The 18,976-nt window shown below is 34.3% G+C and overlaps 1 protein-coding gene across 6 annotated transcripts in view; it reads right to left on the reverse strand.

Moving 5' to 3' along the window:
- The window catches only part of FBXL5 (F-box and leucine rich repeat protein 5), a 58,484-nt gene that overhangs the window by 24,693 nt on the left and 14,815 nt on the right, over nucleotides 1–18,976 (reverse strand). For all 6 annotated transcript variants that reach the window (XR_002643639.3, XM_022566977.3, XM_022566978.2 and 3 more), the window contains exons 2-9: nucleotides 17,162–17,377; nucleotides 14,723–14,818; nucleotides 13,176–13,362; nucleotides 11,049–11,231; nucleotides 8,553–8,678; nucleotides 5,301–5,449; nucleotides 4,580–4,662; nucleotides 2,967–3,692 (exon numbers count right to left, since the gene is read on the reverse strand). Coding sequence is in view for 5 of the 6 variants with exons in the window: in XM_022566978.2 (XP_022422686.1) it covers nucleotides 2,967–3,692; nucleotides 4,580–4,662; nucleotides 5,301–5,449; nucleotides 8,553–8,678; nucleotides 11,049–11,231; nucleotides 13,176–13,362; nucleotides 14,723–14,818; nucleotides 17,162–17,377 (1,766 nt within the window). In the remaining variant the exon portion in view is untranslated. The remainder of the gene's footprint in view (nucleotides 1–2,966; nucleotides 3,693–4,579; nucleotides 4,663–5,300; nucleotides 5,450–8,552; nucleotides 8,679–11,048; nucleotides 11,232–13,175; nucleotides 13,363–14,722; nucleotides 14,819–17,161; nucleotides 17,378–18,976) is intronic.

Below are 18,976 nucleotides of genomic sequence, written 5' to 3' on the forward strand. Positions count from 1 at the left end.
TGTGGAACGGAAGAGGTCGTGGGGCAAGCAAAATGAACTGCCACCAACCACAACAAAGGCCGGTCTTCACCCAAAGAAGGTGATGTGTATATGGTGGGACTGGAACAGGGTCCTCTACTATGAGCTCCTTCCAGAAACCAAAAGGTTAATTCTAACAAGTACTGCTCCCAATTAGACCAACTCAAAAGCAGCACTCAACGAAAAGCGTCCGGAATTAGTCAACAGAAAACGCACAATCTTCCATCAGGGTAACACAAGACCGCATGTTTCTTTGATGACCAAGCAAAAACTGTTACAGCTTGGCTGGGAAGTTCTGATTCATCTGCTGTATTCACCAGACATTGCACCTTCGGATTTCCATTATTTTGTTCGGTCTTTACAAAATTCTCTCAATGGAAAAAATTTCAATTCCCTGGAACACTAAAAGGCACCTGGAACAGTTCTTTGCTCAAAAAGATAAAAAGTTTTGGGAAGATGGAATTATGAAGTTGCCTCAAAAATGGCAGAAGGTGGTGGAACAAAACAGTGAATATGTTGTTCCATAACGTTCTTGGTTAAAATGAAAAATGTCTTTTATTTTTACTTAAAAACCAAAGGAAATTTTTGGCCAACCCATACTTAAGAAATCCAAAGCAAGTCAGGAAAAGACAAAACAAGAATAAAGAAAAGAGAAACAGGGGGAAAACAAACAGTAAGATGGTAGGCATAAATTTAACCATATCAGTAATTACATTAAATGCATATTGTGAAACCGAAAGATTAAATGAGAGAATGTTTAACTGTAACACCCAACTATACATGCTATCTGCAAAAGATTCAAGAGCAGTTGCCTTGGATTCAAGGAGAAAAGGAATAGTTTGTACCGAAACAATAATGGCAATGTGAGGGGGCCAACGAAGGCTGAAAATTTAAACAGGCTACTTCTACTCAGTGACAGCCAAAATTTATTTTATTTCATTCCTATGAAAACCAGATAATGCTGCATGAAGACTACACACTACACTATATGTTCCCTACGGCTTCAATCTAGTTTAAAACTTTGATTTTCAACCTACATTTTTACAGTGAATGTTCTTTTAACAAGCCCCATAACCAACTTGCCAAAATTTATGCTACCCATCCCTGAATAAAACATAATGACTATTACAGAAGGATACACAGAATACTCCCAACTAGCAACTCTGTTCCCCCACGTTGAGGTGAATGCTTGCACAAGTTGTATTTGTTCTCAAACCTGAACACCAGCTGAACTTATTAAGTTAACTGAAATACTTTTTAAACCAACAGAATAAATGCAAGAAGAAAGCTGTTTCTAAAAATCAAATTTGTAGTTTCGATTTCCTTAGCTTCTCTCCCAGGAAATGCACAGAAAATTCACTAACTTCATCCCAATCTCTACTTAAAAAAATGCTTCTTTTCAAGGCCCTTCCTGTCCATCAAATGTGAAGGAGCATTCTCTGTATTCTCTACCCCATAGACATATTTCACTTTTCTTCAGAACATTCAGTCTGATATTACATCTTTCTTGTCTTATTTCTACCATTAGATTATAAACTCTATGAAAGCAGGAAATTTGAGTCATTTATTCTGGATCCCGAGCAGTTAGAAGAGGGCAAGTCACACAACAGATGCTCAATAAATATTTAAATGATTAAGAAAGACTCCTTCAAGATAATCTGATTAAAAGGAGTTGCACTTTTTAAAATCTGAGCTGCACTCAGATTGCAGCTTTTTTGATAAGCTACCAGTCCAAATAATATCAAGTAAGATAGTTCCTGTGTTCCCCATTCTCCAAATGAATTCTTCCCTGAATTCAAACTCTGTCATAGCCTTATTCCCCACTATTCCCCAATACACATCCTTCTCTACAACCAAACAGGAATACTGCTTTGAACATCCCCCACTGAGTTCAATTTAATCTGCTAAAGATCATACTTAAAAGACAAGAGGGGTAATAGGCTTTATGTTGGATGAATTTTCATTGTTTAACATGCCTGACACCCCATTATTAAGGAGCCCTAGTAAAATTCAAGTCTATTACAGGGTAAAAGAGAAAACATAAAGTCAATTTCTGAAGGCTCATGCCACAGATAATCAAACAATTATTAACACTGAGAACAACCATTAACAGCAAAATACCCTAACAACAGTTAAACAGTGCTTTACTGTGGGCTCAAATGATCCCTACTGCTTGGAATGGTCTCTTCTCCCTCTGCCACCTATCAAAATCCTTCATCTATCTTCAAGGTTCAATTAAGGGCCACCTCTTCATTACATTTTATCTTTTTTTTTTTTAAAGGTTAAAAAAATTTTTTTTGATGTGGACCATTTTTAAAGTCTTTATTGAATTTGTTACAATATTGCTTCTGTTTTACGTTTAGGTTTTTTGGCCACGAGGCATGTGGGATCTTAGCTCCCCCACCAGAGATCGAACCCACACCCCCTGCATCAGAAGGCGAAGTCTTAACCACTGGACTGCCAGGGAAGTCCCTCTTCATAACATTTTCTGATCATTTGCTGCAACTGGATGAGAAGTCTCTCTCTCTCTCCTTTGATCCCCATAGAATCTTTAATTCAACATCCCTTAAAGGATGTACACAAATAATACACAGAATATAGTATACATATTTTCTTCTCTGTTACGAGTCCTAGAGGGTAAAAACTGTATCTTATTCATCTTTACATCCACTAAAGCACCTTAGAAAATGTGTTGCGTGTATTTATTGTGTTGTATTTATTAAACTTTTAAATTTATGTTCTTCCACATTACAAAGCAATTGAACTGACTGAAACTTCATGCTGAAGTTTTATCGTTCCAAAATTTTGCAGTAGGACAACTCTTTGAAGTGGTTAACTCTTTCGGTTAAATAAACCAGCTGAAAGGAATGACTTAGATTCAAAATTTTCCACTCCATTTGAGAATGAGAACATGCTCATTTCCTAATACTCTGCAACAGATTACTTACCTGAGACCATGGTCTGTGATCTGATAACATCCGGACAGACTGAGAAACAGAAGTACACGCCCAGTCTCTTGATCAGTTTTTTCACTCCCAGAGTAAATTAAGTCTGTTCCCCTAAGCAATCTAGTCCTTGATGCTTTTCTACACAATGCAGAAGACTCCGGGAGTGCTGACATAGTTCTTAAAGCTGTTCCTGTACAACAAAATGAATGACCACAATACGCGAAGGCTGGAGAAGCACAATGCTGCTGCCAACAGACACTAGTCCTTAGTCCAACAATATCCTTACTGTAACAACCGGAGGAGGAACAACTAAAATTGGATGCTGTTTCCATTACACAAAGACTTTCAACATTTCTATGTCTCCATTCTACGGCATCTTCAATATCAGCCAAATCTTCAGCATCTAACATCCACACATAAGGAGAAGTGAAATTTTCAGAAGAAATAGCTTTAGTCCAGGGGTGTTCATTATCTATTTCTTCTCCGATGCCCTTGTTAGTTATATCGGGCAAACAAGCATACTGCTTGGTGGACTGCATGGTAATGTCTTTATTTTTCCAGGTAGTCGAAGTAATTTTGCTTGTTGAAGTTTTCAAAAGGCCACTCTGATGAGATGTCAAAATTCCAAGAGCTCTAGAAATCTTCTCTAGAGCCACATCTGTGATTTTTTCACATCCAGACAGATCAAGATGCCGAAGACTCTGGCAGCAACCAAGCCAAGACCAACTATAATTAAGAGGTAACAAAACTATTAGTGGATATTGTTAAATTCTTCAAAAGATTTGATTATACGTAAGTAAATGGAAACTACAAGAAAGATTTTAAATCTAATATAATCAATCATTTACTGAATATCTGTTGTTAGGCACTACTTTAAATGCTAGGAATATGAAAAGACAATAAGAGTAATGAGGAACTAAGAGTATTGCTAACCCAAAAGAAGAGTAGGAAAGGAGAAGGGTATGGAAGGGAGAGACTGTTTTTCATCCTGAAAAATAACCAATAGAGGAAAGGCTCTACAGACATGAAAGAAAGAAAATAATAATTAGAGGAGAAAGATTCAGAAGAACAAGCTCTAGGAATTGGTAGAGAATTAGCCTTAGCCAGAGAAGAATACATTTCTCCCTCTGAAATTGGAAAAGAGGTGCTGATATAAATGCTAGGGTGGGAAACAGCAGGGCGAGGTAGAATAGGAAGGAAAGTAGCAGCATCCAAAGAAATAAAATCTGAGGGTTGCTTGAAGAAAGTGTTAAAATTTTAGAATAACTATGAAGAGGGAGCTTTGCCAAATGGTACTGGGAGCCCAACTGAAAATGAAAACTTCTTTAAAACACAGTACCAAGCTACATGGTTACACAGCAAGGCTCAAAAGCCTAGACAGAGTACAAGATTATAAAGGTGACAGGATGATACATATATAAGTTTTGAATCAGCTGGGACCTAAGGACAAAAGCAAAGAATTGGAGGGTGCTACTACCATACCATGACCAAAATCTGATAGTAGAAAGTAACAGTATGATTAAACTGTAATTATGTAAATGAAAAACTACAGAACAATTCTACTGATTCATAGTTAAGAAATCATCAAATTTATATATTCAAAATTAACTAACCTGTCAAATGCAGAATCTGAAATGTCAGTTTGGGTAAGATCCAAATGTTCCAAGTTAGGACAAAGCTCTAAAATCTGCCTAACCTAAGAGGGAAAAAAAAGTCACTGTGAAGATCTGCAGAATTTAGTTAGGTTAGAGACATAGCTTTTAGTAAGTAATATATAACTTTTAGTAAGTAATATAACCAGTGGTTCTCACACTTTTCTGCATGTAAAAATCACTTCAATTCTACCTTACAAATATATATTGTGATGAAATCCCAGAAAATCTGTTTTAGTAATTCTAAGATTAGACCCAGGAAATTTACATTCTTAAGGAATACCCAAGGAGATTCTAATGTAGGATATCACAAGATAGTCTTTTATAAAACCATGATTTAATTTCACCTGCCCATCTTACCATGCCTTACACATTATAAAAAATCATATAAAACTGGGCTTGATCACTTAACATCTGTGAAACCAAATAAACTGTTTAACCTCTCAGTCTATGTTTCCTTTTCTATAATATGAAGACAATGATATCTATGTACAAAGATTACTATGAGAACTGAAATGAAAAAAGATGAAAATCAGCAGTGTATGCCTACCCATGGGAAGGTACACTCATGGGTAAACTGTTTTTTTTTTTTTTTTTTTAATTAAACTCAGGAATAAGCAAACAAAATGTAGATCGTTGCTACTTTTTCTTAATACCTAAACTAGTGCTAATTTATACATACCATTTTGCTGGAAACTGCACAGCTGTACGCTAATACTAAAGTTTTTACAGAAGTACCAACATACGGTAGAACATTATGAATTAAGCCATGGAGTAAACGTTTTTCCATTTGTGCAATGCTGATGGCAATCGATTCCTCTGCAGACTCTTCTGTAAAATGAATTCAAAAGTCTAAGAACTTGATACACTAATTATGATTAGGCTACTCAAGGAATCACCAAATCATTAAATATGAAATACTTTTTGCTCTCCTTTTAAACTCCACTATATATGCAAAGCAAATTAAATGGACAAGTCCTCATTCGCCAGGACTAAATATTTATATTAACAGGTCTGACATCAACTAAAAAGAGACAAAAGAAAAAGAAAAAAGGTTTAAATGGGAATGAAAGGAAGAATTTTTTAACATGCTTCAAGGCTGAAGGTAATTTTCTTCTCAAGCTAATTATCAGAGAAAAGATAAAAATAACTCCAGTTTCAGGCACCGAAAAAATTTTGGAAAAAACTTTGACTACTTGAAGAATAGTGTAAGTTCTTCAAGAGAATATAGGATATCAAGAGGAAAATGAACCATAATAAAAATAATAAAAAGTATCATTCATTATTTTACATAAATATCAATAAAAGGGACACAGAGCTAGAAGAGATCTGAAACAATTAAGTTAGGCTGGTCATAATGAATCAAGCAACGAAAAGTACCTTAGAATTTTTAAGAAATTAAAAATGAGCATGGCTTTTGTTTTCTGCTTAATAACTTCTGTAGAGTTTAGATTTGTATAACAGGATGCACTACTGTAAAAAGTAAAAAAAAAAAAAACAAAAATCCTACAAACTCCAATTTGATATAAGGAAAAAAACACACTACACCAAAAAGAATGAACTAATAATTTTATCACCTTCCTCAGGATCCTATTGCTTTTTTGTTTACCCGAAGACCTAACTCAAATGTCTCCAAACATAAAACAGTTTAACAGGATAAGCTGAGGAAGTCTCATTTAAAACAAAACTGAGTGTAGCTGACAAAAGGAATATAAATAGAAACAATAATTCTGAATTTTTGACTGTTTCCATGTTTACAGATAATATTCTAAATTCCTCCTTTAGTTAGACATATATGTGAAATACAGGGATAAAAGTGACTTTTAGTGAACCCTATTTATTCTACTACAATTTTATTTCCAAATGATTCTTTTGTTTCTCTGGCTCTCTCTATCTAAATGTGTACTGTTTACTGTGAAATCCTAAAAAAAAGAAAACTAAACATCTATGAAGAATAATAACTTCTCTACAAGACTAGTAAAGACAGCTAAGCTGAAAAAGCACTAACACAGATGACAGATCCAAAGTTTACTCTTAGATACACTAAACAGCTAAACACATATATTACCTTAGAAAGGCTCCATCATTATAACCTTAACCTTTCCCTCTCAATATGAAAGAAAACAACAGCAGTCTCTTTGTCTATCTGTAAGTGCTGAGATAAACACATTAAGTTTGATAAAGCCTTTAAAACTCAACACAGGTATTATGAATTGATTTTTTAGAATGGATAAATCAAGTCTTCCCTAAGGTGACATCTGAGTAAAGACCTTAACTCCTTGAGGTCTTTGCTCAAATTTCTCAAGGGACCTTAACTACTCAATCTATTGAAAATGGTAACTTCTTTCCTCTCTTCCTGGCACGCTTTTCCTTTATTTTTCTCCACAGCACTTAACACTATCTAATACAGTATATATTTTGCCTGTCTTTACTGTCTACCTCCCCCTCCAAATTTTAAGCTAAACAAAGCCAAGGATTTTTTTTTCCCATTTTGTTCACTATTAACCTCATGCCCAGAAAGTGCCTGCCACAGGATAAGCAAATCACCAAATCTAACTGGAATAGACCTCCTCCTTACATGACACCTTCCAAACATTTAAAACTATACCAAGGTGTTTTGCATCTTCATTTCATAAAAATAAACTTGCTGCTAAAACAATAATCTTTGTATTTATATTCCTTACTTTCCACAAGTTTAGTTCTTTTGCCAGACCAGCTTACTATAAGTGGGCAACTTATAAATAAAAAATTCCTACAGGTTCAGTTTTACGAAGTAGAAGAATATCTTATTAGTTTTTTTTTTACTATTTTCATCATCTTTTAATAATTAATCATTATCTAAAGTAACATCTAAGATAGAATTTGTGTCTTTCTCCTCCATATTCCCAAAGAGCATCTTTCTGCACCTTCATTACAGCATTTTCCAATACATACCTTGATTAAGAATCATGTATTCTAAATTCTCCCGTTTGTGAGTTCTTTGAGGGTAGGGATAAAGTCTTTGTCACCCTTGAATTCTCCCACGGTGCTTAATGAATGGCTACACTAGTTTATATAATCCCTTACCATTTACAAAGAATTTTCATATATATTACTTCTTAATTCTATAACCACCATATGAGGCAAGTGGCATGACTGTTTACAAATTAATAAACAGGTTCAACAGCTTTATGCTCCTTCCTCTGGGCCACAGATGACTCAATATATACTACTGAGCTGATCAAATGAAGTGGCCCTAAAAACACACTGTAAACTGCATATCACTATAATGAATGTATATTATTTCAATAAGGAAAACAGCCATCATTTTCTGATTTTTTTAAAGCGTTTAAATAAATATAAAAACATATGGGAGGGCTTCCCTGATAGCACAGTGGTTAAGAATCCGCCTGCCAATGCAGGGGACACAGGTTCAAGCCCTGGTCCGGGAAGATCCCACATGCTGTGGAGCAACTAAGCCCGTGTGCCACAACTACTTTGCCTGCGCTCTAGAGCCCGTGAGCCACAACTACTGAGCCCACGCGCCACAACTATTGAAGCCCGCGCACCTAGAGCCCGTGCTCCACAACAAGAGAGGCCACCACAATGAGAAGCCCATGCACCACAACGAAGAGCAGCCCCCACTCGCTGCAACTAGAGAAAGCCTGCGGGCAGCAACGAAGACCCAACGCAGCCAAAAATAAATAAAAATAAATAAAAAAATAAATCTGTTAAAAAAAAAATGGGAAACAAGCCTATACACATTTAAAAATTACTTTAAACAGAATTTTAAATACGCTTACTATTCTATGAAAGTTTAGAAAGCAGTAGGCTTAAAAACACCAGGTTTTTTAGAAAACACAAAATACATAAATCCTAACACCTAAGTACTTGTTAAATGTAACAGTAATTATTAAAGCACCATGTAACGATTTTAATTCCAGACATAGCTTACCAGATTCATCTATATCGGCATCTTCATCCCACTCCTGAAAAGCACGACTTTCATCTTTTCTATTTTTCACCCATTCCTCATCAGGTTCAGTATCAAGTTCAGTTGCAGGACCACTATACCAGTCACCTACTCAACAAAAAAAACAAAAGGAACAAAATAAGATTAGATCGGCTACCATTACAAAAAAATAACCTATTTATAACAAAAATGTCTGCACACAAAAAATATGTGAGCCATACACAATGAGCCACCTATTGTTAGAAACAATTGTGGTTTAAAAAATTACATTTAAATAAGCACAGAATTCAATTTCAGACATACCAAAAAACTATGAAAAATAATTATCAACAGTCTTAACAAGAAACTTCAGAAATCACTGAAAACAACCTAACCTTTTTCCCTACTGTGGCTTCACACTGGCTCCAGGAATACCCGCATTAAGACAATTGCTAATAAACAAAAGGAAGCAAGACTTTCTGCTCAGTAGTGAATTAGCAATTCAGAAGTAGGTGGGAAGAGAAAAAGGTAAAGATTAAGGTAAAGCTAAACCATAAATTTAAAGATCCTGGAGAATACGCTGCAATTAAATTACATGATTGTGAAGTGCAAGACAATGCAGAATTAATTTATTGAATTCCTAACGTTACATCTAAGTGAGGGCTCCTCAACCTTAACACCATTGATATTCTGGGCTGGGTAATTCTTTGCTGTGGAGTGCTTCCCTGTGCATTGCAGGGTGTTTAGCAGTAACCCTGGCCTCTACCCCCTGGATGCCAGTGTAATACTCCAAGATGGGACAAAAATGCCTCCACAGGCATTTCAAAACATCCCCTGCAGGGGGTCAAATCAATTGGGATCAAGAACCACAGGAAACAAATACCATAAATAAATTAAATTACAACCATTTTTATTGGAACTTTTTGTTTAAGCATATTAAAAACAGAAAAAAAAAGCAGCATATTTACTATCTGGCTAACTTCACAGAAATCTAGCATAGCATTATCATATTTGATCTTTATATCAAACAGTACCTAATTATGTATTACTACCTAGTAAGTAATTCTTCATAATCAAAAATATATCTAATAAAAAAGTATGTGATACATCCATACTTGCCTTATCTGACCTTTCACTTAATATATTATCCTACAATAAGAAAAATTATTCCACATAACAATAATAATTCTAATCATTTGGATCATGTAAGTCTACCCAATACTCCAAAGAGCTTCATGCAAAAAATATTATATATCTAACAAAAGCTTATTTAAAAGTGCTACATATTGATATAAAAAATAAAACTATTTGTAAATCAGACTCACACTTTAATTATGTAAAAAATATATATTTCCATGTCAAAGTGACAAATTATAAAAAACTAAAAACAATTAATGTGAAATTTGAGGTACTCACCTAGAAAAACTGTTTTAATTCAGTAACAGAATAATATATGCCATATTAGTTGTATTTATCCCATGACTGCATTATATGCTCATGAAAGCAAAATTTTCTTTAATTGTTCACATGTAAAACTAACTTACCACAATGAAATTAACTAATATGAAATTGTAATTTATAGAATGAGGCATTATTAATCACAAAAAAATATGCTAAAGACAAAAATACATTCAGTTATCTTGAGCTACTATCAAAAGGGAAACATAACAGTGCCTCAACTTTAAATTTTATAGAGTTAATTTATTTTGTATTTTTAAAATACTCATCTATTATTTAAAGCTGTTCTGACAACCTATTAATTTTATTTTTAATGTTTTGTTATGGAAAATTACAAATATAGTCAAAAGTAGGAATAAGCAGCATTAAACAAGTAGCATAATGAACACCTATGTACTCATCACCTATCTTCACAATTATCGGGGCTTCCCTGGTGGCACAGTGGTTAAGAATCTGCCTGCCAATGCAGGGGACACGGGTTCGAGCCCTGGTCCGGGAAGATCCCACATGCCATGGAGCAACTAAGCCCGTGCACCACAACTACTGAGCCTGCACTCTAGAGCCCGCAAGCCACAGCTACTGAAGCCCGTGCACCTAGAGCCCATGCTCCACAACAACAGAAGCCACTGCAATGAGAAGCCCATGCACCACAATAAAGAGTAGCCCGTTTGCCACAACTAGAGAAAGCCCGCAAGCAGCAACGAAGACCCAACGCAGCCAAAAATAAATAAAATAAATTTATTAAGAAAAAACAATTATCAACATTTTGCCAATTGTTTTTCGTTCCATCCCCAACTATTTTTTCCTAATTATTTGAAAGGAAATTGCACACATCACATAATTCACTCATGAATACTTCAGAACTGTTAGCTTTTAAAAAATGTATACAAAGACATATAATCTAACTATGAAACCTATTTTTAGTCAACCTTTCAGAGTTTCCCTCCCTGGCCTTGCTTATTAATGTCTATGAGTATATACTTAAAAAAAAAAAACAGATTGAAATATTTTTAAAACAAACTAAGCATCCCATTTACCTACCTCTGGCCCAATGAACAGGGTAAAGATGTTTCCAAAGTGATCCAGTTTTTGCCAGCTGAGACCATTTAGTGCTTACTTGACTGCATCGGCATAATTCTTGAGGATTAAGATAACTGAAAATTGACAGCATTACCTCAGGAGGAAGATGAGTTATACCTGTGGATTGTTCTGACACTTCCGCTTCTGAAATAAAAAAGAAAACCTTTAATATAAAAGGCTCTAAGAGCAAATGCAGTAAGAAATTACAATCACATTTCTATAAATAAAATCCAGTGCCTAAAGTCCACTCCTTCCTGCTTGCAAGATGTGAAAAGGAAATAACATGGATTAGAGGTAACATGGAGATGTTAAACTTGTTAAGAACCTGTAGGGTTAAACTATCGTGGTCCAAATCATACTTCATCAGTGGGAGCTACAATAATGAACACAGGATTTACTTCGTCTTACAAAGGCGTCGCAGAAAATACAATACTCACTTTGTAGCATAAGAAGCATCATTTGAAAAAGGAACCCAACAGGTTATACAGCTGTAAGTCAGCAAGTGTAGAGTCAGTCAAATAATGAGAAATCCAGGGCATTTTTAATGATGCACACAAATCTCACAACGTTTTCCATTCATGCATTACAACTCCTGTCAGCATGTTCCTTGTGTTCCCTCTTTGATTTTCACGTTTCAGAACTCTGAAATCTGACCTCTATAACGTTTAGGTGCCTCAACCTTACCCTATTTATGAGCCAGTTGAGACAATATAATGTAAATATTTCTAATGCTGGTAAACATTTATCAGGAATCTTTTGTCAGCAGCTAATATAGAAAACAGTTATTGGATATCCAATTTCCTATAATGGGTTATTTCAGTAGCAACTTTCCAAAGGAAAACTGCAAATGAGGTGTACAATAAAGAATATAAAATATAAAAGTTTCATCATTAATGTACTAAAAAGAATCTTAAGTACCTTATATATTTGATTTGTCTTCACAAAGCAACTTAAATATAGAAATGCTATGATGAATTACTTTAACCTAACCCTTTACAAATGGCAAATATTTTAAACATAATACAGCTATAACTTACTTTGAAGGAGTGGGAAAATTCAATATAGTAAGTATGATGCTTTTAAGTCCCATGTTATAATTAAAATTAAACCAGATACAACAGGTCCTGACTTGATGTCTAAAGCACAAGCTGCATTTCAGAGTGAAGCACACAAGCTTTATGGGTTTAATTATAGCTTAACCTATAAAAACAATTTTGTTCCAACATGCATCTCACCTACTTTATTAAATAAAAATAAGAAAAAAGGACCAATTTCAAACACTTTCAAGCAATTTTAACAGGAATGCCATTGCTATTTCTCATCTAGCAAAAGCAAAGGAATTTTTACTAGCCTCAGGATGCCAATAATTTTATTTAATGATGTTTTAAAAGGCAAAGCTATCAAACAAAAGAAAGAATAAAAATGAGGAAGTAGTCTATCAATAAAAAAAGCAGAGATATTTTATTTACATTTGTCATTTGTTTTCTCAAAGTGACTATACATAGAAAAACTATGCCTCTCATACTCACTCCCCTGTGTATTCCTGGATATAAGCTAAGAGAATGAGAAAGGGTAGAGATAAAACTATAAGCATTAAATGATTTTGAAAACTGATTTTTAAAAAAAAAGAAAAAACAAGGAAGGATAAAAACAGCCACTATGGTCAGTGGAGCTCAGAAAATTGGATGACACTGCAAAAGTGCTCTGTATATGGTAGTTTTCAATAATTTTGATTGGCCAAAATAATAATAAGTATTAATAATAAAATATTATTAAATTATCATTATATATTTATATATAAATAATATTGACAGTTATTCTTACTAATCAAAATTATCATTATTATTATATATATAAACTCCTTCAAGAAACACTATACTGCACATGGCCCAAGTATATGAGCTGTTAAATTATCATAGACAATACTAAATTCTGAGATAGAAACTACTGTCCTCAATTAAATTTACTATACTTGAAAACAAATGGCCTAAATTATTCTTCAAACAAAATATAAAGGTCATATCAACAAGAAGTAAATGGCTTTGGAACGAATAAATCGCTAGCTAGCTATCTAAACATATGACTCACCTTTATCTGACTTTTCATCCACAGAATATTTAAAAAACTTCTGCCGCTCCTCAGCTTGATTCCATAGGCTAAGACCTCTAAGGAGTTCTGCAGTATCCTTCTGAGAGCAGTGTTGTGCAATCACTTTCTTTTTAATATCCTTAAGCTCTTCATAGGTAAAATATTCCATTAACATGGGCTGAAAAACCTAAATTAAACAAAATACTCATAAGGAAATATGCTTAATTAGTTTTGTTTTACTCTACATCTTTTAAAGTATTAATGGCTCAAGTGTAGTATTATGACCACATATTTGGAAAACATAAAAATTTAGTTGTTACCACCAAGTTAGTTTACCCAAAAATTGCAAAGAAGAATACCACCACCAAGATCCTTCTTTCTATGGCTTCTCCACTCATTCTCGAAACAATTTAAAAGCATCCAAACCAGAAGGTCCTCCTGTACAGAGCTTATCATACACTCCAAATCACTCTCCTATGGTGAGACATTTAGGTCAGGTAACTGCTTTCTGCTACTACAACAACTGACCTCTACCCAAACAGGGCCTCTAAATCATATGAGAACCGTACCCAGTGTACTGCCAACCATAAAAGTCAGAGCTCTACTGATACCTTCAACTATTCAATATTATCTAGGAGATTTCTTCTTTGAAACAGATGCTTAGTCCCAACCTCCAACTGACAGAGTTAGAATCTTTAGAGGTGGAGCCAAGGGCTTTTTGTTTTTTCTTTGCTCCATAGATAATTTTGATGTGCATCACAGGTTAAGAAACACTGCTCTGGTAACTCAGTGGTTTCAATGCTGGTTGCATATTTGCATATTACAATGACTTGGGGAACCTTTAAAATATATCCATGTCCATTTCTATCTCCCACCTGATTTAATTGGTCTGGAAGGGGCTTAAAAGTAGATTTTTTTTAAATGGCCATCTGATTATAAGGTGAAGCCTTTTTATAGTGAAAATCACTATAGTAACTGATTTACAGCTGAACAAGAATCCAGTTCCTCATAAAATATTTTCTCTATTCCTTACCCTGATACTCATCCCACTTTAGAGAAAGAAGAGAATGAGAAAATGTTTTGCTCATCCACTTCAGGGATATCCTAATACATGTGCACTAGTTACAAGACTGATAAGTTTAACACCACCATTTAATTACTAAAATCCACTACTAAAAAAAGAACACTAAAAATTCTTTAAACTTAGAATGGAAATAGAGAAAACATTAAAAAGTTTAAAGGATCTTCTAAAGGTTCAGAAAAGACATTAGGGTAGCATAAAAAGTTAACAATCAATACAGTGCCATCCACATAATAAGAGAATAAATATTTTTTGAGTAAATGAATTAAATCAATCACTCAGTCAATGAAAAGCAACAAACTCTCTAAGGAAACAAAATTAATGTTTTTTTCCCTTGGGTTTTTCTTCATTTTCTAAAAAGATCTGGAGGTTCATCTTCCTATGTATTATTTTGAAGACTCAAAGGATAAATAACATTTCTCCAATTTTATAAAGCAAAATCACAAAGAGGAAAAATTATGCTTACCTCCTCTTCCTCTTTCATGTGAGGAAGAAAATCTCTTGTAAAAGCCTCCAGTCTCTCTTTCAACTGTTTCGCATAATTTAACTGCTCATATTCATTCTAGAAACAAACAAAAAAACTGTATTCTATAAAAATTTCGCTTCATAATTTATACTGTATCTGATCCTAGAAAGTCAGTGTGAAATGTAACTTGAAACGTCAGGGTAAAAAATGGGACTAACAAATAGCAAAATGGTCTCTGTACTTTCCTAAGTATAAAGTATGGCCTCAAAACATCTCTTAAAAGAACCTTGAATTCCTTTAATAATGTGATCTCATACTTCTTTTTAAAAATGTCATAAAAAGTCTAAAAATAGCAAGTATTTGCTCAAAACTTCTACTGATTTCTAATGCATACATTTATACAATTTCAATGTGTCTGTTTTCCGATTAATATACCTCTGAGCGGTTCATAAGCGCCTACTGGACTATATCATTACAGAATCCCTTTAAGGTCATCTAGCGTATCCTCTACTAAACAATTCAGAATACCTGTTACATTATCCTGAAGAAGACCATCTACACTTCTAAAGGCAAGGAGCTCACTGTACCTTGAGGTAAATCGTTCTAACTCTGCACAACAGCTAAAGAGTTCTTCCCCATATGAACTATGGTCATATCTCCCTGTAACTTATCCATCACTTCTGTATCAGCCCTCTCAACTTAGTACATGTGGAAAATTCACAAAATAATGAAACTTTTAAAATGTGGGAATATCTTAACCCTGCTGAGTCCTCTCTAGTCTCCTCCTTTTTTAACTAATTTACTAAACTGCTTCCCAATAGTCTATCCAATGTCCTATTCTCTTAGGATTTTACACATTTTCCTTAAGCATGCCCAAGTGGCTTCCATTTCTACTTACATGCTGATAATTATCAAATTTGCTTTTCCAAACCAAATTACCCTTCCAACCTTGAAGCGCAACTAATGCCGCCTCCTACTTATAAATGCCCACCTGGACTGCACAAGCAGTTCAAACCCAACCTGCCCATAATGGATCTTTTTAGCCTCTTCTATATTCCCTAGAAAGTTAAGCTCAATTCTCACTCTTATTTCCTTTCTCTTTCTCCTTTCCTCCTTCCTGTATATGCAAGCACTACCTTCTATCAATTTTATGTCCTACATTACTTTCAAGTCTGTCCCTTCCCTTCTGTCTCCACTAGTTACTACTTCAGTTCTGATCTTAATCATTTTATTGAATAGGTATACATGAACATGATATAAAATTCAAACAGTACAAAGGAGTATTCAATAAAAAAATAAATCTTCCTATACCATCTTCCCTCCCAGTACCCTATCCCTACCCAATCTCCTACCTCCCCACCAAATAGCTACTGTGTATTCTTCTGGAGACGATTACAATAATTTTTTTATAACAATCTTCCTGCTTGAGTCTTTTTTTTCCCTTCAATCCATCATTTCCCTACTTAAGAACAGTCTTTCTAGAACACAAATCTATCAATGAAAGGTGCATGGTGGTTTGACAGAGTTACAACTTAAGTCTATGTTTCACCAAGCCAAAAGGGGGACAAATGAAGACCAAATATCCTATAATATGTAAATATAATTAACAGGGAAATTTCTCTACACCATTATCCTAAACTACTCCCAAAAATATCTTTAATTTTACGTCATACAATTAAAAATTATTCTTTGTAACCACCCCTACGGCCCTGTTCATTCTAAGTAACAATTCTACCTTTAGTCACCAATAACTGCATTTACTACAGATTTCTTTTAAGAGTTCAGCAAATGTTATCAGAAAGTAAAATTTGTACAGTAATTGAAATTTCAACTTACAAAAACACCTTTAAGATTTGGAGAGCAGCATTCATGATAGAATTTTACATATAGTAACAAAGAGGTAACTGATAAAGATTCTCATCAAACCTGAGCCAGGATCCACTGAGTCTTCTCAGCCAGGCCCTGACCTTGAGCTCTGTCCTTGGCCCACTTAGTCCAGTTTTACCAAAATCATCCTGAATCAGTCTATCAACCCCACCACTACCACCCTTGGCATTTGATAACCCTCAATATCTATCCACCCTCAATATCTTGTCACCTTGGTATGCCTTCAGCAAAAGGAAGCAAGAGTCAGTCTAGCAAGAATCTCCCAGCCTTGATGTTTCCTCTTAGTAATTTTCCTGACCCTCACCTCTGCTCCCTGGCTATAAGAATTCAACCCAATCTCTCTCTCCTACTGCAAAACCCCATTGCAGTAATCCCTTGAATAAAGTCTTCCTTACCGTCTCGTCTTTAACAAGGTCAGAATAATTTTTTTTTCTTTAACATACATTTACTATACTATAGTAACATCATTTACTATAAAATGCTAACAAGTTTTGCCAATGACATATCAGAAGATGGCACAAGCTGTGATAAATATCCATTTTTGCAACTCACCTTAACATTCTTCAGACCCTTTTCAAAGAGGCTAAGCATCTCAGAGAGTTTATTGTCAGAATGCACATTATAAATGGTCTGGCTGCGTTGTTGAAGCAAACCAATAATGTATTCGTTTTCAATCTGCTCATGCATTTTGAACTCCTTAAAAGTAGCATACAGAGACTGCAGAAGAGCACGGAAATCATTGTTGTTGGAAAAGTTGGTTTTAGAAAGCTGAATAAAAATTTAAAAAGAAAGGCATAATAAATACATGCAAATATGCACCAATAGGAAATACTCAAATGCATTCCTATTTAGTTTTGTACATATCAAAATACCTCCCTTATACTTTGTTAAAGTAGGAAAGGAAATCATAAAAAACAAGTTATAATGGTATAATAAAAAGTACCCCAGGCCAGGAAGATGTTGGTTTGAATTCTGAAGGAAAGGATGTACGCACCAACAAAACAGTTTCTTTAAATAAAAGAGATTAAACCAGACTCCCTCGAAACCTAAAATTCCATTACTCTGTGCACATACTAAATACAGATACTCCATAAAGTTACATATAAACATTAAAAGAGCTGTGTTAGGATAATGTGATGCACTTTTTTCTTTGTTCAAATGTTCTTTATGCTATTATACTACTTTTACAATGTAAAAAATTCAAGAACTTTCTATTATAATTTGTTTAAACTTTAATATCAAGATGAGTCTGATCTGTTCAGAAAACACTGACTGAGCTACCAGAACATTATTAGATAATTTTATAAGAACTAATTTTTTTTTTTTTTGGGGGAAAACACTTAGCAGTTTATACAAGGATCACATACGTCCTAGAGTGGAAGCACTGCAATAGTACAATGTGAAAAACTTGTACATCGGGGCATGAGAAAGTAAATGCACTTGAAGGAAAGATAAAAATCAATGAAAATATAAAGAAATATATACACTGTCATTTTCTTTAATTCTACTATTCAACAAGAGAAAATGACTATTCTGATATAATTTTATTTTTTTACATTTAATGTCAAGTTAAATTCTCATGTTCAAAGCATATATATTATCGGGAAACTCGATTCAAGATGAAGTTCAAAGTAATATTCAAACCTTCTATTACCTCCACTGTCATATTAAATCTATCTTCTATTATGTCAATTCCAGTTTCAAAATTCATTTTAAGAGGAAAAATCTGATTAGGTTAAAAACAACAGACAGTAAATGGAGAAAAAGAAGCTACAAACACCATACTTCCTAGACTTGTTCTGTAAAGTCTGATCTAGTATTCCTAAAATGGAGAAGAGTCTAAGGTGTCTTAATTGCCTGCTCTGGGCAGGAACAGTCAGCTCATGACAAAGCATCAGAAAAGACAACAAACTCCTAAAGCAAGACTATTCCACTACATAATTTAACCAATGATCTACTGTAAAAGGCAGATGGATTGGGTATGAGTCATTTACAGGAAACCAGACCTAGACCCAGATTCTCTAGGATTAGGCTCCAGTCCTACCATTTATTTAGCTGTGTAACCCTGGGTAAGCTACTTTTCTCCTTCAATGTCTTAGGTTCTTCTTGGTGTTAAATGGGAGTAATAAAACCGCCTGTACTTCATATGGTTGCTGTGAGATTTAAATGAACTGGTGCTAAACAAATATTAGCTAGCATTACTTTGAAAATTAATCATTCATTTTTATAAATTCATGGGGTTTTTTTACCCTATTCAAATATTTAATGAGCAGTTACTATAAGCCAGGCACTGTTTCTGGTACTTGGGATACCTCAGTGAACAAAACAGACATCTCTGCCTTTACAGAGTTTACAATCTAGTGAAAT

Source organism: Delphinapterus leucas, chromosome 5 (genome assembly GCF_059928025.1).
Source record: "Delphinapterus leucas isolate spDelLeu-1000000601 "Yukka" chromosome 5, BTC_Dleu_Yukka2, whole genome shotgun sequence".
Lineage (NCBI taxonomy): Eukaryota > Metazoa > Chordata > Mammalia > Artiodactyla > Monodontidae > Delphinapterus > Delphinapterus leucas.